Genomic DNA, 24,296 nt, shown 5'->3' with positions numbered 1-24,296 from the left:
CAAATAGAAAGGCAAGTAATTTGTTTATCTATAAAGTGTAAATAGAAGTGTGAATGAACATACCTACGCCCTGAGGAAGTCTACGTATAATAGATAGCGTCAGAAAACATACACAACAAGGTGTTTGGAGCATTTCAAACATTTGATTTCAAAGAAAATTTTGAGGAGAAAAACATCTCAATTCATGACTCGTCGCAGAGTTATTCGACCAACATAAACAAAACAATGACACCCACCAATCAAAGTGCAAAATAAAGGGGAAATTTTGGAAAATCTTTATGAACGTAAGAGGAATTCAATTCGAAATACTACTCTATGAGTGGAATACACTCACAAAAAACCCCTGCAATAAAAACTCAAACGAAGCGGGTGGTTTTTGGGAAATAATTTCAAATAAAGACTCGAAAAGAGAGATATACTTTGAGTTAAACTTAAAAATGCGTAGGTTTATTGTCATGAGTCAATAATGATGAAAACAAGCAAGCCCAGCCTTCCAAATGATTATTTTTTTGTTTGAAGAGAAATTGCCATATATGGAAAACATTGTTGCAAGCAAAAGACAAATAAAAAAAAGTGTTGCCAAAAACCATCAGTTTATGGACATTGCGAAATGGGAAGATAGGTTTATATGGAAGCTTTAAAAATAAGTTGGTCTATATGTCAGATATACCAATTTAGGAACTAATATTAAGCAAACTTGATATGGGATTGAGCATAAAAGTCATTATAAAGTATCATGTGCAACATTGCCGAGAAATCGGCGAAGAATTGTGCTCCCCAGATTCGTATGAAGTCAAATAGGTAGATGTGTTTATATGGAAGCTATTAGTAAATATGCGCTGATGTGGCCAATTTCTGATACCAACTAACCTAACCCTAATTTTTCAGAAGAATAGATGACGATGAAGAATATACATTTCTCTCTCATATACAGTTGCTACAAACGGAATAACATACTCATTTTCCATAGTAAATGTTATTAATAAATATGGCCGTAACAATTATTCTTAGCTGTATTTTAAATAATCATCATTTAAATAGACATAATTTCCAGAATTCTTTTAATGATCCCTAAAAAATTCGGACAATTTTAAAACGTTACTATAAAATGTTTATTTATAGTTAAAAAACCATGTATTATGTTCTCCCCGGGATTCGAACCTAAGGATTCTGTAAGCCTTTCTCCAATCACCACCTTAACATTCCAGAAAAGATGTATAGTTTTATCATGCGAATTCCCTTAGTTATAAAATTGACTATGAGAAATTTGAACATTTTACAAAATTGGTTTGGGTTTGGCAACCCTAGTTCTGAGTGCAGCCAATAGGCCTTTGCGCACGAGCATTACAACTCAAACTCTTGTTTTACTCTTATTTTACATCTCTTAAAAATAAGTGCAACAAAACGCACGCATACACTCTACTCTACATCGGCAATATTTACACACACAAAAACTATGTGTTACACACACACAGACACACATGTGTTATGTGCTTACATGCCTCTTTAGATTTGAGTTGAAAATATGTAATTAGGAGTATTTGGAGAGATTTAAAAGTGACTTACCAAAAATACTAACAATTGTACTGACTTTTAACAGCTCAGCGTAGTCTATCAATAACAGCTGATGATGTCGATGACGTAGACACCACAAGTGTGGGTATATTGTACGTGGTTATGGGTAGTGGTTTAAAACAAAAGCGGCAGCAGCAACAATGACCACAATTGAGCGGTGGCGTAGAGAGAGAATGTTACACACTGCGAAATCATTCAAGAGTGTTTGAGTTTTGGCTGGAAAATATATATAAAAAAAAAGTTTATTTTATCATTGGTTTTCAAAGCAAAAGTCAGTTTAGTTTTAACAAGCAGATTGTTAACAACAAACGCTTAACGAACACCAACGACGAATAATAAATAAATTTAGTTTAATTTTTATAACAAAAAAAAAATAATTTTTCTTTTTTTTTTAATATCAAAGCGATCTAACGAACGAGCGATATTGTTTTTGTTTTTGATTCAATTCACCTGCTACGCGACTACAACAATTTTCCAGTGTTTTAGTGAACGATCAATCAAAAAGCAGCGAAACCAAACATAAATGATATTTAAACGATTGAAATTAATAACGACCGAACATTAACCACAAGAGCCCCATTAGCGTTAGAAGCTAATAACAATCGCTATCTCGTGACTAAGTGTGAATAATTGAGACATTTTTATTAATATTTAATAACAAGCAATTGATTAATAATACTTGAATAAGTAACAAAATTGGATTTATTGCACATTAATTAATTTAAGGAAAAGGTAAATATTTTTCTAGTTTTGTTTTGAGTTTTTAAATAGGAAAGCAAGCGATGTGTCAATTTTGAAATAATGATGTGTTCTATAAACATTAAAATAAAATATTGTCATCACACTGCCTGGTTTTTACAGATCGTCATAGTGGTTGGTCTTGATGAGGATAGAATTAAAAGAGTGTTATATTAAAATAAAAAAATTAAAAATGTAAAAGAAAACAATAAACTATAATGGAAATTGTCAAAACAAAATGCTTAAAAAATGAAACTCTAACCAAGAGCATTTTAAAATGCAAATTAAAAAAAAAAATTAAACTTTGAAAAGCTATTCGATTCCTACTAAAGTTAAGGATTTTTATTCTACCATTAAACAAAGTCTTAATATCAAGAATTATATCTTTCTTCAAAGGAAATTTTCCCTTAAAAAGTTGAATTAAGTTTGCTTATCTTTGGTTCGAATCTATAAAATTAGCACAACAATTCTTGCAATTGGAAAAAAAAAGTTTATTTCGGTGAAGAGTGTTACATTTGCAAGAAAGTCATTACAAACTTTTAAGCTATACAATTCCCACAGTACCCTTCGACTTTTAGTTCAGCCAATTTCGCAGAACAATTCAAATATGGCAACTGAAAAGATTTAACAATAGATATCTACTTTCTATACTTTATTTTGAAAAATTGATTTTACAGTAGAAGGAAACAGTAGGAATATTGTCAAGAGAAGAATTAAAATTGTGGAAAATACTTTATTTTTTGATTTTTTAACGTCTTAATTTTGGCCGGCAAACTTTTAAAAGCCAACACCCTTTCACATGGCTAAGAATAATTAAAAACTTTATCATGAAAACCTCAAGGATGGAAATAGATCTGTATTTCATTATTATTTTTTGCATTTCTTATATACAAAATTATGTTACGTATTTCTTTTATATACAAAGTCTTATACATTTATAATACTTAACCATTTATTTCATTCTTTCCTTTATTCTAGTGGCTTGCATGGCAGGAAAAGACTATCTTAATAACACGGCTACATTGACTAACTTCATTGTAGGCAAAAAAGTCAACAACGCCAACAACAAAAAAACTTGTTCCCCAAACAACAACAAACACTTGACTGAACAACCGAGAAGCCATAGTGAAGGAGATAATTACAAGAACGTTAAGCTGCCACACCCCTTTACACTTTGTCTAGTTGTAATAATGGCTTCCATAGTGCTAATGCCCAACACCATTGAAGCAGCCGCCATGAGAAAACAAACGAGCGCATCTGATGTTGGCTCTACAGTCTCCTCAGCGCACAGTGCATCGGCCAAAGTAGAAAAATTATTATTATTATCGTCGGCCATAGAGAAACTAGCTATGGACTATATGGAGGAAGAGAACATTTCATTAGAAGCCAAACTGGAGGAATTAACTCTTGCCAATGAATCATCACCTTCATCATCATCATCATCGTCTTCCCTGATGGACAACTCTGAAGCTTATGATGAATTGTCACCCTTGGAAGTGGAGAAACATAGACTGCGTAAGGTGGAACATCAATTAGAACATAAAAAGAATTTGCGCAAGCGCCATGTGCATTTAAACAATTTGCCATATTTTGATGGAACTTCCAAAACAATTGTATGGCATAATCCTTGCAATGCAGCAATGCAAAGTCAGCCAAATGTGAATATGCCACGCCGTGTTTATTATGTAAGTTTTTCTTGAAATGTTGTACTTTATTGCGAATTTACATCTTTATTAATTTTATTTTAGCATTTGAAAAAATTCAGAGATATTATCCGCAACGAATACAATACCCTCACTGCCAGCGTGCAGCACATCAAAACAGATGATATTTCATCGTGGCGTTTGCATAGTGATTATTATACATTCTTGCCAAAAGTGAAACAAAACTCTAGCGTAAGTATCATATTTACTTGATTTGTTTTGAGTTCTTATTTAAGAATTACTAGAATTCCCCAAGACGAAGATTTCAAACGTGATATTAAACAAAGATGACACATTTTGTCAATGTCTTGCCACAATATGATTCTTAGCGTATTACCCACACGAATGTGATGACCATATGATTGTGGCTAAGAATATTATGAAGAAATTTCCGATAAACATGTTGTAAAAATAAATAGAAATATTTGTTGTCCCATCTCTCGAGAGGGCAAGACCCAATGTGAAAAAAACGATAGTAAAGAGACAGCAACCATAGCCTCGAATTGTGGTTGTTCTTTTGATCTATAAGATCTATTTTGACATGAGCAACTAAACGCTCAATGATAGTGGTGGCTTAAGATTTGTGGACACTACATATTTTTTTTTTCTTGAAAGACACCATGTGCCTTTACACTCAAAGAGAAAACACTCTACATTCTCTTTGCAAGGTATTTTATAAATGGTTTCTAAAAAAAATCTATTCAAAACAAACCAAAAGAAAGCTAAAGAACCCATAACAACGATATGGTGATTCCTACTGTCCCCATCTACTCTATCCCTTTTAAGTTCCAAACGTTCTGTTTGCAATATAATAATAATAATTCCTACTGCCCCTATCTATTCCATTGCTACATATAAGGTTAAACAAACTAGAAAATGGACACATCAACAGAGAACAACAGTAGGAATTAATTTGTAGTACAAGCATAGTAGTAAAAATTAATATAACTTCTTTTTCAGTTAGGAATGCATTTGGTAGTAGTTGAGAAAAATAGGAATATTGATAAAACCCCTTGGATTCCTACAATTTCCATCTATTAGGTTATGAAGGTAATGGAAACGCATTTGATGGTAGAAAATATTGGATTGCCCAAAAAGTAATTGCGGATTTTTTAAAAGAAAGTAAATGCATTTTTAATAAAACTTAGAATGAACTTTAATCAAATATACTTTTTTTGCACTTTTTTTCTAAAGCAAGCTAAAAGTGACAGCTAATAACTGACAGAAGAAAGAATGCAATTACAGAGTCACAAGCTGTGAAAAAATTTGTCAACGCCGACTATATGAAAAATCCGCAATTACTTTTTGGGCAACCCAATATAACAAAATATTAACTAAATCAAAATTTTATAAACGTGTTGCCCATTTCGTAATTTTGTAGTTTTTATTGTTAGTAGTAATAAGGGAAAGTAGGAATATATATAAAAAATGGCAATTTAAATAAAACATAGAGATTAAAATAAAAAAAATTATTAAAGGATTTTAGAATTTTAAAACTTTTTCCCCTAATAAAACCTTTTTTTCTGTTAATTTTTTCCTATTTTTCGAAATCCATTCCCTTCTTTTTTTTTCTTTGAGCGTGTCAACTCTTTATGGAGTTCTGCTCATAACTTATAAAAACTCAATGGTAGACAAACAAATGGACTTTAAGTCACATTTACCATGCGCGCTCATGTTTTGACCATAGTTTTGTAGATCTTTTTTGTTTATTAACGCGGTTTTTTGCAAATAAAACTTTAAAGCTAAGAGCAAATTTTGCCGCCTTTTTCACAGAGCGAATTCTTGAATGGTTTTGCATTTACATATTACCATTGTCAAAGCAGGAATGAAAAGGAATTTCAAATATTTTGAGCTCATGCCTAATGTCTTTTGATGTGGAGATTTTCCATTATCTTCTGGCTACCCTGCATATCATCCAATGAATAATGAACACCAATGAATTTCTACCCTTTTTTTCCCCCTTTCAATACTTCGATCGCCATGTCAAGCCATTGATTTTGTTGGATAATTATGCCTTTAGCAAAACATGAAATATCTTTTATAACTAAAGCGCAAAAGCCTTCTGCATAACTTAAAATGCTGCTAAATATGTCCATTCTCAAAACAAGAAGAAAAACGAACAACAACAAAAGACTTTTCATTTCAACATGTTTGCTCAATCACCAAAACTGCTGACTTAGTTTGCTGCATTGGCAGCGCTGTGGTTTTTTCTACCATAAATATGCGTTAACTTGACAATCACCACCCTCAGGGCTTAATAAAGCATGACAGCATGATGAACAAGTACCGAGAGTTTTTTTTCGCTTTTCTTCTTTGTTTTTATATGACTGACTGATCTCCTTTTTACACTTTTGTGGAAGATCGGCGGCAATATTGAGGGCTCCCCTGCGCCACCATATAATGGTAGGTGATTTCTCACAGGGAGATCATGGAACGTTAACATATATGCGAAGTGAGAGAAAACTTGTTCAAAAGGCCAACAGAAACAAAAAAAAAAAAAAAAAAGCTCAGAGTTTGTAAATTAGCAACCACAGGAAAACGTGGCACGGACATTTGCATAATATTAAAATTTTTTAGCCGGTCTCTCTGGGGGCTTTTGCTTTGTTGCACTTCAACGAGTTGAAACTTCACTTTGTGTGTAATGTCTAAAAGATAAATCAATCAATCATTGAACTGCTGAGGAAGAAAAATCAAAAAAAAAAAAAATTGGGATCTGTTTGAGATTTCTAGCCATAGGGAGCTTGAAAAGGGGGGAGCAACTTAACATTGGCTTCTCTTATCAATATAAAAACTAAATTTTTGAGTTTACTTAGATTTAATAAAATATTTAGGGAATTTTCTTGTTGTTGTTTTTTTGTAACTTCTTTTCTTCTTGATTTAAAAAAAAAAATTCTGCTTTAACTTTCCATGTCCACCTCGTCTTAGGGACATACTAGCTCAACTTACTTACTAGCCTTACAATGCTTAGAAACTTTATATTTTATTAAACTAATTTTGTTTTTTCTTCTCTCTTACAGATCACTCTTAGCCGTTGGTATAGTAAAATGCAAATCTATGTGGCTTCCTTTGCCTATCTGGGACGTGCACAATACGAATGGGATATGGCCAAGCTGCAATATGTCAGTGATACAACCAAAGAACTAGATCAGATACTAACCAGTGCCCGTTTAATTCTCTGTGAGCTGGAATTCACCATCAATGGTGCACATCCCAAAAAAAGTGCAAAACTGCTTAAACCACTTAGCAGTCAAAACATGGCGGATCGTCTGAAATTCAAAACCAAGGAGCAGCAGAAAAATAGCCACAACCTTCCAGTGGAACCCTCCTCAATAGATATGAAATTTACCAAAAATGGCTACATGAAATTTTTGGCCGGTATGCGTAAAATTCTGAGAGGCTATTTGAAGAGCAAAGCCTCTCCTGGCTCTAGGGAGAAACAAACACATGAATCCGATGATTTCAAGGATCTATCGGAGGGTCCCAAATATAATGGTGCCCATGATATCAGCAGTGATTACAACAAGAGTTTAGAGGAAAGCTGGCAAAGTTATGTAAATTCCCAACAACAGCCCTAAGCAACGCCATCACTATCATCATCCGATGAATGCAAGTTCCAAATTTCGCCCAATGCACAAACTTGCAAATAATATCGGAAGCTAAGCCAAATGTTGTTGACATGTCGCTGAATTAGTTCCTAAAAGTATTATCTACTATTTCCTTAGACGAATATCTAAGTTGTAATATGTACTTAATTAGACTAAGTCTGCATCTGTACATAATCCATTTGCCATTTGTGAAACTATTTATTGTATTATATGTACAAGTAATTATTTATTACATTCCATGACTAGTATTTTATTTATTTATTTATTTATTAACCAATCTTGCCCCCCCTCCCTAATTTATTTCCTATCTTAGACATCCAACTCCTTCTTGCCATATGTATCAACCTAATATTGCACTCAATCTAAGTACATTAGTATTAATGGCTAGTATTAGTTCAATGTGTCATGTACACATACAAATTTAACTGTGATCTTTTTTTAAAAAATGTATTAAACATAAACTTTTTTATTATAATAACTTATTTATTTGTATTTTGTAGCTCGAACATATGTTCTCTAGAACATGTGTAAGTAATTTAAAACGAACATTTAGTGAAAATTTGTGAACTAAAATTTGTTAGCAAATAAACCACTAAGATGACAAAAAAAAAATGATTTTCTTTCATTTAAAGGCTGTATGAAAAAGGGTACCATATTCGGACCTATGGTAAGGATTTAACAGCAGTCTGTATCAGGCTAACATAGACATTTACGAACATTGTAATACAAGAGTAAAAGGAAGTGGTCTACTAGTTGTTAGGATTGAACCACCCGCATAGCTTTGAAAATCCCAAGAACTTGGGAATGTTCATAACCACAAATTCAGATAAGTCCTCAATGAAATGAGAAGTTTAGGGGAAACTCCCCTGCAGGATGTTTGGGTAAATTCGCTCCTATGGACACAAATCAATGGTCATATCACTATATATTTTGGCATACTTCTTGGAAGTCGTAACAGAACACCGCATTCAAAATTTCAACCAAATCGGACGCAAATTGCGGCTTGTAAGGAATCGAAAAGACAAATTGCCGGATCGGTTCATATGGGAGCTATACTACGATATAGACCGATTTGGACTTCACTAAGTACAGTTGCTGAAAGTCATAACAGAACACTACATGTAAAATTTCAACCAAATTGGACAAAAAATGGACAGGGGTTCAAGAAGTCACATGGAAAGATCAGTTTATATGGGAGCTATATCAGGTTTTGGTATCAATCAATCTATAGTATCAATCGGAAAAATATCAATCGATATTTAGCCAAAATATTAAATATCGATAGTATCGATAGTGCCATCGATATTTTGTCAGCTCTACCTCCAGGGGCTCATGAAGTCAAATCGGGAGATCGGTTAATATATAGTTATAAACTGATATAGTTATAAACCGATTCAAACCGCACAAACTGATTCAAACTTCAAACCCCAAATCTCCAGGTAGAGCTTGCAAAATATCGATAATCGTAACATTCGATATTTTTAATAACAAATATCGATAGTATCGATACTATTGCTAATTTCCCATCACCTAATTTTCAAACGCAAATGAGAAGTAAAAATCTGGAGATCGATTTATATCGAAGCAATATCAATGCACAGATCAAATAAAACCAAGGTTAACAAAGTCAGTGGGAAGTCATCAGTGAAATACTCGTACAAAATCTTAGTCTAACCGAATGAAAATTGCGCCCTCTATAGGCGCAATGTATCTTAAAGTATACATTAAGTGTCGTATTGTTTATTCTTGTTAACTTTTGCGATAGTATGCATCAGAAAAATATCCATCGATATTTAGCCAAAAAATTAAATATCGATAGTGCCATCGATATTGTGCCAGCTCTATCTCAAGGGGCTTACAAAGTCTAATCGGGAGATCGGTTTATATGGGAGCTATATTTTAATCTGAACAGATATGGCCCATTTAATATCCCCAACGACCTTCATCAATATATAAGAATCTGTGCAAAATTTCAAGCGGCTAGCTTTACGCGTTCGACCGCTATCGTGATTTCGACAGGCGGACGGACAGACATGACTAGATCTACTCAGAACGTCGAGACGATCAAGAATGTATATCGGTTTTATGGGGTCTTAGAAGAAAATTTCGAGGCGTCACAAACGGAATGACTAGATTAGTATTACCCTAACCTATGTTGGTGGGTATAAAAACCAAAAATAAGTTCTGTCACAATTTTTGTGCAAAAATCCCCATAATACCCAGTTTGGGCAAAGATAGGCATTTTTTAGAAAATTTTCTGGGGAGGCTAGAAATATTATAAGGTGCAAAAAAATCGTATGGGATAAGGGGACATATGGAGCTAATAAAACATGAACCCATGTAGGGGATTTGGGCTTTGAAATTTCCTCGAGGTGGTTTTCCGATTTTTAATAAAAAAACAAGTAAAAGCGTGCTAAATTCGGCCGGGCCGAATCTTGGGAACCCATCACCATGGATTCTGCTAAAATATGGGAGCTATATCTGGTTATAAACCGAATTAGACTGTACTTGGTGCAGTTGTTGAGAGTCATAACAGAACACTAGATGCAAAATTTCATTCAAATTGGATAAAAATCGCACCTTGTAAGGTCTCAAGAAGTCAGATCGGGAGATCGGTTTATATGGGAGCTATATCATGTTCTTGACCGATTTGGACCGTACTAAGCACAATTGTTATCACTGATATGCATTCGTCGGTGGCCATTAGGGAAATTGTGTCTGAGCCGAAAATCCTTTGGGCTATGAGAAGTTTCGACTGCTTTAAATCGCCAGGCCCTGATAATGTATCACCGCTTGAATTACAAGCTTTGTCTGATTGACTGGTTCCCTGGCTTAGGGAGATATACTCTGCTTGTATCAGAATGTCATATATACCTGTGGGATGGAGGGACACGAAGGTCATTTTCAGGAAGGTCAAAGCAGGAAAACCCTACCACACGAAGGCGAAAGATTTTCGCCCTATTTGACTGTCATCCTTTATGCTTAAGACTCTTGAGAGGTTGATAGAAACATATCTTAGGTCAAAGATCCCTGGAGATCGCCTGTCGCGGCAGCAGCATGCATATAGTAAAGGCAAACAGCCCTTGAAGACCTAGTCGACTACATAGAGGGTTCTCTCGCTTTCAAGGAATATACCATGGTAGCATTTCTTGACATTGAAGGTTCTTTCAATAATGCAAAACCGACGTCAATCATGAAGGAGTTGAAGTTTCTAGGCATCAACTCTACCGTAAGAAAGTTTATTAGTAACTTACTTACCAAACGAAGCATTACGGCAGGCTTGGGATCTGTGGATTTAGAAAGATGGATCAGCAGAGAAACTCCCCAAGGAGGTGTACTCTCTCCTCTACTTTGGTATATAGCCATTAACAATATATTATTGTCTATGGAAGAAAGAGGCTTAAAAGTGGTCGCGTATGCTGATGACGTGGCAATTTCGGTTAGGGGAAAGTTTCCCAGCACTCTAAGAGATATATTGGGTTGCCCAAAAAGTAATTGCGGATTTTTCATATAGTTGGCGTTGACGAATGTTTTCACATTTTGTGACTCTGTAATTGCATTCTTTCTTCTGCCAGTTATCAGCTGTTACTTTTAGCTTGCTTTAGAAAAAAAAGTGTAAAAAAGTATATTTGATTACAGTTCATTCTAAGTTTTATTAAAAATGCATTTACTTTCTTTTAAAAAATCCGAAATTACTTTTTGGGCAACCCAATACTTCAGGAAGCTCTACGCGCAACAGCAAAGTGGGCTACAGAAGAAGTTTTTTTCAGCAGGAGATACAAGTTGCTACAGTGGAACCTGTCTCCTTGGGTGAAGAGAATGTTCCATTTACAGAAAGCGCAAAATACCTGGGTGTTTTACTGGACATGAAATTGAACTTCAAATCCAACATTTTGGAAAGGGCAAGAAATGCCACTCTTGCCCTATACACCTGGAAGACAGTCATTGGCAAAAGTTGGGGATTTAGACCGCGTTTCATGCATTGAGTATATACTGCAGTTGTCAGACCTTTAATGGTATATGGTGTTGTGGTGTTGCAGCGACCACTGCCGTTAGGTTAAGGGAGCTTTCTCATTGGTCATGTGGCGGCTACGGACAATGTGTTATCCTTGATACAATATCCGATGTTCCAGGTAGTGTGGATTACACCCTACCTGTACCACTGTACCACTATTCCTGATAGAACCGATTGGAACTACGATATCCCTGGTAACAGAAGTTACATAGACTTCTATGCGGATGGTTCCAAACTAAACGACCAGGTGGGCTTTGGGGTGTACTCTTAAGATCTAGAACTGGGCATATCGAAGAGTTTACCCGACCACTGCAGTGTATATTAAGCAGAGATCCTTGCAATTAAAAAAGTGGGGGAATGGCTAAGATATAATGTCATTACGACGATTGGCATAAATATCTTCTCAGACAGCTAGGCAGCCATTGAATTTCTGGTGAACGTATTTCTGAACACAAAAACCGCCCTCCACTGTCACAGATCTCTCTACGAGATGGCTGAACAGTTTAAAATTCACCTGTTCTGGGTGCCGGGCCACAGAGATATCCATGGGAATTGTAAAGCAGACGAGCTTAAGAGACTAGGCACTACCTAACACACTCCAGGGACACTGGAATCTGTGGGTATGCCTCTAGCGACATGTAACCTAAGTTCTCAGGACCAGGCCCGAAGGGCAACGAATTATAGATGGCCACAAAGAGGGGGCTGTGAGCATTCCAAAACTATGTGGCCTCATCTAGACTTGAAGAGGTCTACTGATTTGCTGTCATTAGCTAGAACAGACGTCTCCGTGATTGTGTCCGTCATGACGGGTCACTGTCTAATCGGAAAACATGCTGACAGACTGAAGGTTGCCAGCAACGACTTTTGCAGAAGCTGTAGGGACATCGAGGAAGAAGAGACTATAGAACAAGGAGTTCCACATTTCTTTCAGAACATTCGCAAGTTATTGGGCTTTTTAAAGCGATCTGGATGATTCAACTGTAGGAAATAGAAGGCATCTTCCTTCTTCTGTTCCTGTGGTATCACAATGGCCGAAAACGTCTAAGTGAGTCTGGTGGCAGACTGCCACTTAAACCTATCCTAACTTAAGCTCAGTTGTTGGAAGTTATGACAGAACACCACATGCCAAATCGAACAAAAGTTGCGGCTTCCAGGGACTCGAGAAGTCAAATCTAGCGATCTGTATATATGAGAGCTATATTAGGTTCTTGACCGATTTGGACGGTACCTACCACATTTGTTGGAAGTCATAAGAGAGCAAGATGTGCAAAATTTCAGCCAAATTCGACAAAAATTGCGGCTTCCAGGGGCTCAAGAAGTCAAATCTGGCGATCGGTTTATATGGGAGCTATATCCGGTTCTTGACCGATTTGGACCGTACTTACCACATTTGTTGGAAGTCATAACAGAACAAGATGTGCAAAATTTCAGCCAAATTCGACAAAAATTGCGGCTTCCAGCGGCTCAAGAAGTCAAATCGGGAGATCGGTTTATATGGGAGCTATATCCAAATCTGAACCCATATAACCTATTTTTAATACCCAACGACCTACATCAATATTAAGTATCTGTGCAAAATTTCGACCGCTATCGTGATTTCGACAGACGGACGGACGGACATGGCTAGTTGGACTCAGAATGTCGAGACGGTCAAGAATATATATAGTAGATAAATATTCCGAGGTGTTATAAACGGAATGACTAGACTGCCCCCATCCTATGGTGGTGGTACTTAAACTATTTTTTTTTTCAATAATAACTAATCAATGAAAAAACGTTTTTGCCCAAAAAAATCAAAAAATACACCTTCTCACATTTTTTATTTCCCAACTGTATACATTTTAACTGAATAATCAGATGTGGACACATTTTGTGGCAAAGTCGTTGTAGATTTTGCCACGAATCAAAATCATGCATAAAAATGAAAATCTATTTGTGATAAGATTTCGCAAATTTGCAAAAAACGAAGCCAATCTCGCCCAAACTTTCAAAAAATAAAAATTAAAACTCGTATTTTCCGAACTAAATATTTTGTAGGGTATTTTATACCCTCCACCGTAGGATGGGGGGTATACTAATTTCGTCATTCTGTTTGTAACTACTCGAAATATTCGTCTGAGACCCCATAACGCATATATATTCTTGATCGTCCTGCCATTTTATGTCGATCTAGCCATGTCCGTCCGTCCGTCTGTCTGTCGAAAGCACGCTAACTTCCGAAGGAGTAAAGCTAGTCGTTTGAAATTTTGCACAAATACTTTTTATTAGTGTAGGTCGGTTGGTATGGTAAATGGGCCATATCGGTCCATGTTTTGATATAGCAGCCATATAAACCGATCTTGGGTCTTGACTTCTTGAGCCCCTAGAGTGCGCAATTTTTGTCCGATTGGAATGAAATTTTGCACGACGTGTTTTGTTATAATATTCAACAACTGTGCTAAGTATGGTTGAAATCGGTCCATAACCTGATATAGCTCTCATATAAACCGATCTTGGGTCTTGACTTATTGAGCCTCTAGAGGGCGCAATTCTTATCCGATTTGGCTGAAATTTTGTTCGAAGTATTTTGATATGATATCCAACGACTGTGCTAAGTATGGTTCAAATCGGTCCATAACCTGATATAGCTGTCATATAAACCGATCTTGGGTCTTGACTTCTTGAGCCTCTAGAGGGCGCAATTCTTATCCGAATTGGCTGAAAGTTTGCATAACGTATTTTAATTTTACTTTAAACAACTGTGCTAAGTATGGTTCAAATCGGTCCATAACCTGATATAGCTGTCATATAAACCGATCTTGGGTCTTGACTTCTTGAGCCTCTAGAGGGCGCAATTCTTATCCGATTTGGCTGAAAGTTTGAATAACGTATTTTAATTTTACTTTCAACAACTGTGCTAAGTATGGTTCAAATCGGTCCATAACCTGATATAGCTCTCATATAAACCGATCTGGGATCTTGACTTCTTGAGCCTCTAGAGGTCGCAATTATTATCCGATTTGCCTGAAATTTTGTATGACGGATTCCCTCATGACCATCAACATATGTGTTTATTATGGTCCGAATCGGTCTATAGCCCGATAGAGCTCCCATATAAATCGATCTCTATTTTACTTCTTGAGCCCCAAAGGGCGCAATTCTTTTTCGAATTGGCTGACATTTTACACAGGTCTCCAACATATAATTAAATTGTGGTCCAAACCGGACCATATCTTGATATCGCTCTAATAGCAGAGCAAATCTTTTCTTATATCCTTTTTTGCCTAAGAAGAGATGCCTGAAAAAGAACTCGACAAATGCGATGCATGGTGGAGGGTATATAAGATTCGGCCCGGCCGAACTTGGCACGCTTTTACTTGTTATTATTTAAAGCGCACTACAAGCCAATTACTGGCTTAGGTGTATGCCCATAGTGGCATGGGAGCGATTAATATTCGCAGCATCTTTTTAACCTAACCTAACCTATCTCATTATTTGGTTTTTAACCCTTGATGCAACTTTAAAACTTGCAGTTGGTCGAATAGTATACATGCTAAACATACTTTGCCAATTAGTGTCATGTGAATGTATCTGGCTTCTTCCTCTCCAAAATGATATCGGAAATAAAATGCGTAATAAAATAACCTACATCTTATAAAAGAAAATTCTGAAAAGTCCCCATGTGACATGTTCTTCAAACGTCTGCACTTCATAAAATACTTAAAGTCTTAAAGGTATAGCTACTGCATTCTTTCGATAAGCACCACTTTTGCAAAATGTTCAATTGGATTATTCACCACGAATGGTATTTAGGTAGAGGTGTGTCATATTAAGATAATTCTTCGCTACGACAAGTGTCCAATTAATAGCACTTGATTTTTAAGTCTTTTACACGCCTTTGCAAAAATTTTCATAATAAAAAGCAAGTACACTCAGAGAATTTCGTTTGCGAAAACATCAAAATGTCTGCTGTAATAGCAAACATTCTTTTTTTTTTTTTTTGTTAAAACCGCAAACTTTTCTGCTGCTGTTTTTTAACGATAAAAAGTTAAAACAATGTCGCAAAAATTTGATAAATTTTTATGTTCCATCATATCATTTAATTTTACAAGCGTATAATGTAAAAACTTTTCACAACTTTCTTCAATTTGCTAATTTTTGAACAAAGAATTAGCGTCTAAAATTTGCATTTTTTTTTTCTAAATATATAGCAATGACACAATTGTTGTTTGGTGTGCGAAAGTTTTGTATGGATTCATTCAAAAGTTACAGTGTTTGATGATAAAGTTTGAGAACCAACAACTTTAGTCGAAAAAACGACGACAAAATTTGTTAATTTTTCTGCAACAATTTATTTTTAATCTCAACGACGAAAACCAAAAATTTGTTGTTGTAAGGCACTCTATACACAGTGGTCACTGCCATTGGCTAAAATTCAAAAAAATTAAAGTCTAATATTTGGTATCATATATACATACTTTAAGCATCTCGAAACTATACAAGCGATTGACTCATTCTAATGGTACTCTTGAAGAATAACACCAAAAGAGAGAAAATTTAATTAGTTGGTTTCAGACGTGAGTTAAGTTCAGAAGTGAAAACAATTGCTGTGTTTTATTTTAGAGCTGGAATAATTAACCGTGAAGAGCAAAAATAAAACGGAAAAAAGTTTCCAGTGGTAACGCCATGTGCCCACTCCGAAGCGCCTTTGTTAACTCTCTTATACCTTTTTTTTAGCCCTATATTGCAATGGTCGATAAATAAGTCCTGTTTTGGTAGAATTTTAAAATGGGCACATAACGCCCCGAATGTGGATTCGTGCCATCGAAGCGCAGAGGTAAGCAATTCCATTTACGACTCTGATTGCCTCGGTTGGAGTCTTGGCGAGAGCATTGGACAATTTTTAAAAGGTGGCTATTCCCTCCTTATGTTGGCGACATTTATGAAGTACTATGTCATGGAAACCACCGTGGCTCAGAGGTTAGCATGTCCGCCTATGACGGGGAATGTCTGGGTTCAAATCCCGTCGTTAACATTAGAAAAAATTTTAAGCGGATGTTATCCCCCGGTTTGTGAGGTATCCTGCCATGTTTAACATCTCTACCAAGTGGTGTCGCTATGGGGCACGCCGTTCGGACTCGGCATACAAATGGAAGGCCTTTATCATTAAGTTTGGATTCTTGTTTGAACAATTGAGTGGAGCGGAAGTTCTGTTAGTTGAATCCGCAAGAATTTCGCGTTAACTCGTAATAGGTCATTTTGTTTGGAAGAAAAATTAAGTCACTCAAGGATAGCTGTGATAAAGGTATCCATTAGGCGGTTTCCAATGGTGCGGCAGATCTAGAGGCCGGGAGAAGGCTTAGAATGGACTCCAAAGACCCAACAGCTGCGTTGGTGGTATCAGGCCGTAGCATTTTGTCTGCTACTGAAACCTCAACTGGTGGAGCGGCTGCTCCCCTGGTCAGCAGGGGCTTTTGACGAAGACTGGTTCGAGTCTTAAGGACAAGGCCGAACATATTCTTTTCTTACACGCCTATAATTTGCCTAGGCCATCGGCCTTCTCCGGCAAACCAACACGCTTTTTAAGAGGTTGGAATAATAGAAGACGCATCACTGTCAGGTTTATTGAGATGCTTGGTGCGAATGATCCTAAGACTATACACTACCAATAGGGAAAGAGACTCCCAAAATTGGGCTCAGAAATTCGCTGCACGGGCCACCCCAAAGACTACACGTCCAGATTCAGAAACAACACTGCACTTAGCCAAAAGGCTGCGGTCACCTGGAGGGCATCCCATGCCTTAAAGAACTAGGGCGAACAATAGTAAGATGGATGCAAGAACCTTGGCTAATGTCGCTAGGGACAGTTTGGGGATGGCAGTTGTCGACAAGGGAATGCAAAAATGAAAATTTTGCCCATGAACATTTCACTAAGGAACAGGGGCAAACTTCTCACATATCAATGAGTGCAGTCCCATTCAAGTTTAAGCTCAATGATAAGGGGTCTCCTTTTTATAGCCGAGTCCGAACGGCGTGCCGCAGTGCGATACCTCTTTGGAGAGAACTTTTACATGGCAAAGTACCTCACAAATGTTGCCAGCATTGGGAGGGGAAAACCACCGCTGAAAATTGTTTCTGATGGTCTCGCCAGGATTCGAACCCAGGCGTTCAGCGTCATAGACGGACATGCTAACCTCTGCGCTACGGTGGCCTCCAGAACAAAGCTGCATACCTAGGAATAATTGGAGTGGGATAGTCAATGGACTGTCATCAGTATACCCCTATGTTCTTGCGGAATTTCCTGGACCTCCTCTAGTTTGTGACGACGCAGACTGGTATCGGGGTCGATACAAAATAATTGCCCTCGAGGATCAACGCTAAATTTAAATGTGTCGCAGTGCCCTAAGATCGGCGACATCTTGTCAGGCGCAGCACTGAATTCAGTCAAGAAGGAAGATATTTCTTCTCAACCAATGACGCATGCATGGACACCAACGATTCCCTCAGATCCTGAATGCATACATGGAAGACTAAAGAAATGTAATTCCAATCTTTCAATCACCGACAGGAAGATTGGTAGATTGGATGAGGCTGATGGTTACCGAAGACATACAGTATTCGTACTTAACTCCGGCTGTCTCGCAGAACTCAACAAGTCTGAAGGAGTTGATTTCTCCTACGGATTCAACAAGTTGAAACTGAAGGTCTGTATAAGCGGTGGGTTGAGGGAATCAGGAGACGACTCAGCAGTTGTTGCTGAAAACTTGCCTGAGGAGCTATCAACCACATCGCTAAAGTCTGGCGGATTGCAGGAGAGTAAGCCCATCATGACAAAATCTAATGAATCTTGTGAGGATAAACTGCTGGCGGAATCAAAAGGCGAAGGTAACGCAACAGTGGTGGAAGTTCTGAATCCTGACTATGGTCCGGTTTCTGCAGATAAATCTCCACCATTGTAAGGCCGCTTCGGCGACACTAAAGGTCCTCTTGATGGCAGGAAATTTGACGTGGTTCTTATTGAGGAACCATAGGTGTGTGGAGGAATGGTTCGTGGACTAAAAATTCCGGGATTTAAACTACTCAAGGATACGGAGAATGGGAGACACAGAGCCTATATTCTTGCAAAAAGTAGTCTAAATGTTTTTCTTCTTCCGTCGCTGAAAGAACACTGAAGATTTAGTAGTAGCCAGCCTTGAAATAAGCAAGTCTCAATACTGGCTGGCTTCCCTATATATGACACACGATTCACAGATGCCGCCTACAAGCATTTAGTTGCTGGTTGAAACCGCTTCTGGAGGGAGTGTAGGAAGTGATGCTAATGCACTTAACCAGATATGGGGATGTTCGGAAGTTGCAATCTGGCGATTTGTCATAAAGGGGATAAACCGACCTTTATGACCAGAACAGGCATGAGGTACTAAATAGTACTTTGTATCAGAAGATATAAGCGCAAGAATATGCAACTGGGAAGTTTTGGATGACAACAGCTTCTCTGGTCATCGTTATATTAGATTCAGCCTTGGAGAAAATATTGCAGAAATGGTCCCTCGGCTAAACAGAAGAAAGGCGGATTGGGATAAATTTCGGCACAAATTCTGCACGTCATAACTAAAAGGAACTAGAATCCATCTTCCTTCGTCTATTCCTGTGGTATCACAATGGACGGAAACGTCTAAGTGAGTCTGATGGTAGACTGCCTAAGACCTGCCTAGACTTAACCTAACCTAACCTCTGCACGTCTATTCCTTCTACACCAGAAAACGAAGTGGAAACTACGAAGGATATGGACGTAGTGATCAAGCGGATCACGAAGGCCCAGAATGATTTGGTTGTGTCAACATGTCCAAGCCAAGGGGCAAACAGCGACCGCCATGGTGGACTGCAGAAAACTTTTCAACAGAGCAAAATCCACAAGAGCACCACACGATTGGGGCATGTTTAAGGCTGAGCTGAGAAAATATAAAGGCGAGCTTAGAAAGGTTCAGAACAAATCCTGGGTAGAATTCTGCAGCTCCGTGTAGGATACATCTGAGGCCTCTAGGCTAAGGAAGATTATGTCCTCGAGATTGAGATTGATACACATTTCCCGGGAATTTCTCTAACGGACAACGTGGCGCCAGAAGAGTTTGTCACTGGTACGCATTTGTCGGAATTTATTAGGGAAATTATGTCTGCGCCGAGAATCCTTTGGGCGATTAGAAGTTTCGACTCCTTTAAAGTCGCCAGGGCCTCATGATGTATCATCGGTTGATTCACAAGCTGTGTCCGATAGACTGGTTCCCTGGCTTAGGGGGACATACACTGCTTGTATCAGAATGTAGGGACACGAAGGTCATTTTCATTCCGAAAGCAGGAAAACCCTACCATACGAAGGCGAAAGATTTTCGTCCGATTAGTCTGTCATCCTTTATGCTGAAGACTCTTGAGAGGTTGATAGAAACATATCTCAGCGCAAAGATCCCTGGAGATCGCCTGTCGCGGCAGCAGCATACATTTAGTAAAAGAAAATCCACTGAAAAAGCCCTTCAATACCTAGTTGGCTACATAGAGGGTTCTCTCACTGTCAAGAAATATACAATGGTAGCATTTCTTGACATTGAAGGTGCTTTCAATAACGTAAAACCGACGCCAATCATAAAGGAGTTGGAGTTTCTAGGCATCAACACTACCGTGAGAAAGTTTTTTAATAGCTTACATACTAAAAGATGCATTACGCCAGGCTTGGCATCTAAAAAGATGGGTCAGCAGAGGTACACCTCAAGGAGGTGTACTTTCTCATCTACTTTGGAACATAGCCATCAACACCTGGAAGAAAAAGGTGTGAAAGTGGTCGCGTATGCTGATGGGAGTTACCATTGCGGTAAGGGGAAAGTTTCCCAGCACTAGTAGAGTTAAACTGGAGGAAGGTCTACGTGCCACAGCAAAGTCGGCTGCCGAAATTGGCCTAGGCGTAAATCCGTGAAAGACAGAAGTAGTTATGTTCAGCAAGAATGGCACCAGTCTCCTTGGAAGGAGAAAATGCTCCATTTACTGAAAATGCAAAACACCTGGGTGCTTTACTGGACAGGAAATTGAACTTCAAATCCAACATTTTGGAAAAGTCAAGAAAGGCAACTCTTGCCTTATACACCTGTAAGAGAGCCATTTGCAAAAGTTGGGGGTTTAGACCGCATGTCATGCATTGGGTATATACTGCAGTTGTCAGACCTATAATGCTATATGGTATTATGATCTGGTGGACGGCGCTTCAAAAGTCCACCTAGTGCTCAATACATAACCGGATCCAAAGGATGGCTTGTTTGTGCATCACAGCCGCACTGAAGACGACACCATCTGATGCGCTGAATTTAATGTTATATATTATGCCTCCGGACATTATGGCTAGACAATTTGCAGCGACCACTGCGGTGAGGTTAAGCGAGCTTTCTCATTGGTCATGTGGCGGTTACGGGCACTGTGTTATCGTTGATACAATGACCGATGTTCCAGGTAGTGTTGATTACACCTTACCTGAGCCGCTTTTTGATAAAAAGTTCTGTACCACTATTCCTGATAGAACCGATTGGAACAACGATATCCCTGGTAACAGAAGTTGCATAAACTTCTGTACGGATGGTTCCAAACTAAATGACTGGGTGGGCTTGGGGTGTACTCTAAAGATCTAGAACTGGTCATATCGAAGAGGTTACCCGACCACTGCAGTGTGTATCTGACGGAGATCCTAGCAATTAAGGAATGGTTAAGATTTAATGTCTTAACGAAGATTGACATAAATATCTTCTCAGACAGCCAGGCAGCCATTAAATCTCTGGAGAAAGTATTTCTGAACACAAAAACCGCCCTCGACTGTCGCAGATCTCTCAACGAGATAGCTGAACAGTTCAAAATTCACCTGTTCTGGGTGCCGGGCCACAGAGATATCCATGGGAATTGTAAAGCGGACGAGCTTGAGAGACTAGGCACTACCTCACACATTGCAGGGAAAACGGAATTTGTGAGTATGCCTCTAGCGACATGTAACCCAAGTTTTCAGGATCATGCCCAAAAGGCAACGAATGATAGATGGTCACAAAGAGGGGGTTGTGAGAATTCCAAAACTATGTGGCCTAATCTAGACTTGAAGAGGTCTACCGCTTTGCTGTCATTGGCTAGAACAGACGTCTTAGTCATGAAAGGTCACTGTCTAATCGGAAAACATGCTGACGACAGTCTGAATGGGACGACTTTTGCAGAAGCTGTAAGGCCATCGAAGAAGAAGAGACTATAGAACACCTTCTGTGTGTGCGTCCCGCGCTGGCGGTTCCAATTTAGGTTCTCATATCTTTCAATACCTGTCTGATTAAGCGGATGTGAACGTTCTCAAGTTGTTCAAATGGTTCAACGGTAGGAACTAGAAGGCATCTTCCTTCTTCTGTTCCTGTGGTACCACAATGGACGAAAATGTCCAAGTGACTACCACTTAAACCTTTCCTCTACATACCTGCTACAACAGGTAACAGACTTATATTCAAAATGCTTCAATTTGTTGAGAATGAACTGGTTCACCTTAAATTTTGCTAGTTGGTTATTTCTTAGAGCTATTTTTTTCGTCTGTGTACTACCTGTCGGTTGGTATGTAAACCGATTACAACTTTCCATCCTGTAAATATTAGACGATATCGCTATATGGACTTTTATTGGACTTGTGACGGAACTGTTTTTATAGACTTGTGAAATTCAAAATTTCTGTAATACCACTTTGAACAATTTAGGCCATCAATTAATAAATAGTTGATTGATTTTACCACTAAATGATATGACGAATTTAATGCTTGTTTTAGCCGTTGTTGTACAAAGTGCTAAGAACCCATCCAATATAAGATTTTGTTTCATTTGCTGTGGTTATCAAAGAAAATATTTACTCAACAGGCAGATATTTTATGGACACATACTTCACAGTTGTCTTCTACAATGGTTAATTATCTACAAAAAAGCACCTGATTTGATAACTTGCAGTAAAGACGGGTGCTTCACGGCAAACGCCACTTAAAAGTAAATTACCGAATTAGCGATTAGAAGTTTCGACTCCTTTAAAGTCGCCAGGGCCTCATGATGTATCATCGGTTCATTCGCAAGCTGTGTCTGATGGACTGGTTCCCTGGCTTAGCCCTCTATGTAGCCACTTAAAAATATATTACCGAATACAGGTGAGATCTGTCAATGGGCAATAATGCAGACAAGCATTGGTAATAGAGGCCAACCTTCAATGTATGATTTAAGCAATGAAAGCATTTTTTAAGAGCCGAAAATCCTAAATCGGGAGTTCTGTCTATGTAGAAGCTATATACCAAAATGATACGATCTGCACCATATTCGGCACAGATATCACTGTACCAAAATTCAGCGAAATTTGATTAAAAAAGAATGCAAATCTAATGAGGCCAAACCCTTAAATGTGTTTTCATGACAGCTTTATCCAAATATTGTCCGAGTTGGACCGTATTCGGCAAGGATATGAGGACGTCCAATACAAGTCAATGTACCCTATTTCAGTGAAATCGTATGAGAAATACACTGATAGAAAAATGACGGTACTTTACCAATACCGCCTGGTATTATTTTGTTCGCGTCATTGGCAAAGATATTTAATACCATTTGGTATCAATTCAATGCCAGAAAAAGGAGGCTATTAAGAATTGCCAGCGTCACATTTGTATTCTTGTCATCACGCCAGAAGTGTTGTTGATCCGTTGTGCATAAAATATTGACGCTGTGGTGACACCTCAATTACTAAAGTATTTCTTAACATAGTTGGCATTGCCTGTTGCATAATTTACTTTAAACTCCAATACATGAAATTGTACATTTTATTTTTAAGTAGGCTATGACTTTTACCTTTAATTGTTTTCTTTTTATTCTGTTCTGTTCATGTTAATTTTGTTATTTTCTTTTACTTATTGTAACCAAGGAGGCCTTGATTTTTTGTCTTATATATGTGACATCACATTTGAAATTTTTTCAGTCATCTTTTAAACTTCGTAAAATAAACATTAAAATAGTTCCTTTTTTATAAAAAATAATTGTGGTGCGTTCTATTTTTGAGGGTTTCTCTGCTAGCCGCCACAAATTTGGTGACCCCCGACAACTGTTTGAATACGTATATCAACTTTTTGTGCCCAAAAACGCATTAAGGAATATGTCGACGTCAGAAGGCAGTTCTTCAACATCAATGGAAATTTCTCGCGTAGCGATTAAAGCCCCACCATTTTGGCATACGGATCCCTTGCTCTGGTTTAAACAAATGGAATAGCAATTTTTAATGGCAGGCGTAACGCAAGATTCCACGAAATTCCATACGATTGTCGCATCAATTGAGAGCAGCATCCTTGAAAAGATTCATGACATCGTAATCAATCCCCCAGCTGTGAATATGTATGGAACATTAAAGGACAAATTGGTGAGCTGTTTTTCCGATTCCGAAGAAAAACGTTTGAAAAAACTCCTGACAATAATCGAACTTGGAGACAAGAAGCCATCCGAATTATTGAGCGGGATGCGAAATTTGGCTCAAGGTAAGGTATCGGACGAGATTTTAAAGCAACTTTGGATGCAGCGTCTTCCCAGTCAAATGAAAGCAATTCTTTCCGTCAGCGATGACAACTTGGATAAGCTTGCCACAATGGCCGACAAAATTTCCGATTG

The 24,296-nt window shown here is 37.9% G+C and overlaps 2 protein-coding genes across 2 annotated transcripts in view; one reads left to right on the top strand and one right to left on the bottom strand.

The window, feature by feature from the left end:
* LOC106081977 (uncharacterized) overlaps positions 1–24,296 on the bottom strand; it is a 433,937-nt gene that overhangs the window by 369,700 nt on the left and 39,941 nt on the right. The window contains exon 2 of the mRNA XM_059367022.1: positions 1,567–1,791. The gene's annotated coding sequence lies outside the window, so the exon portion shown is untranslated. The remainder of the gene's footprint in view (positions 1–1,566; positions 1,792–24,296) is intronic.
* On the top strand, positions 1,873–8,101 carry LOC106091956 (uncharacterized). The gene is made up of 4 exons (XM_013258680.2): positions 1,873–2,307; positions 3,292–3,998; positions 4,062–4,208; positions 7,034–8,101. Exons 2-4 carry the CDS (start codon positions 3,300–3,302, stop codon positions 7,589–7,591), a joined length of 1,404 nt encoding a protein of 467 aa, XP_013114134.2. The 5' UTR covers positions 1,873–2,307; positions 3,292–3,299; the 3' UTR covers positions 7,592–8,101.

Source organism: Stomoxys calcitrans, chromosome 4 (genome assembly GCF_963082655.1).
Source record: "Stomoxys calcitrans chromosome 4, idStoCalc2.1, whole genome shotgun sequence".
Lineage (NCBI taxonomy): Eukaryota > Metazoa > Arthropoda > Insecta > Diptera > Muscidae > Stomoxys > Stomoxys calcitrans.
Note: the sequence above shows the minus strand (reverse complement) of the source record. Positions and strands in the feature narration are given on the sequence as shown.

Bases quoted from the DNA above. Each gene is read 5' to 3' on its own strand.
- LOC106091956 (XM_013258680.2), top strand. From the start codon at position 3,300: ATGGCAGGAAAAGACTATCTTAATAACACGGCTACATTGACTAACTTC. The intron at 3,999-4,061 runs GTAAGTTTTTCT...ATTTTATTTTAG, and splicing joins TGCCACGCCGTGTTTATTAT to CATTTGAAAAAATTCAGAGA. The intron at 4,209-7,033 runs GTAAGTATCATA...TCTCTCTTACAG, and splicing joins AAGTGAAACAAAACTCTAGC to ATCACTCTTAGCCGTTGGTA.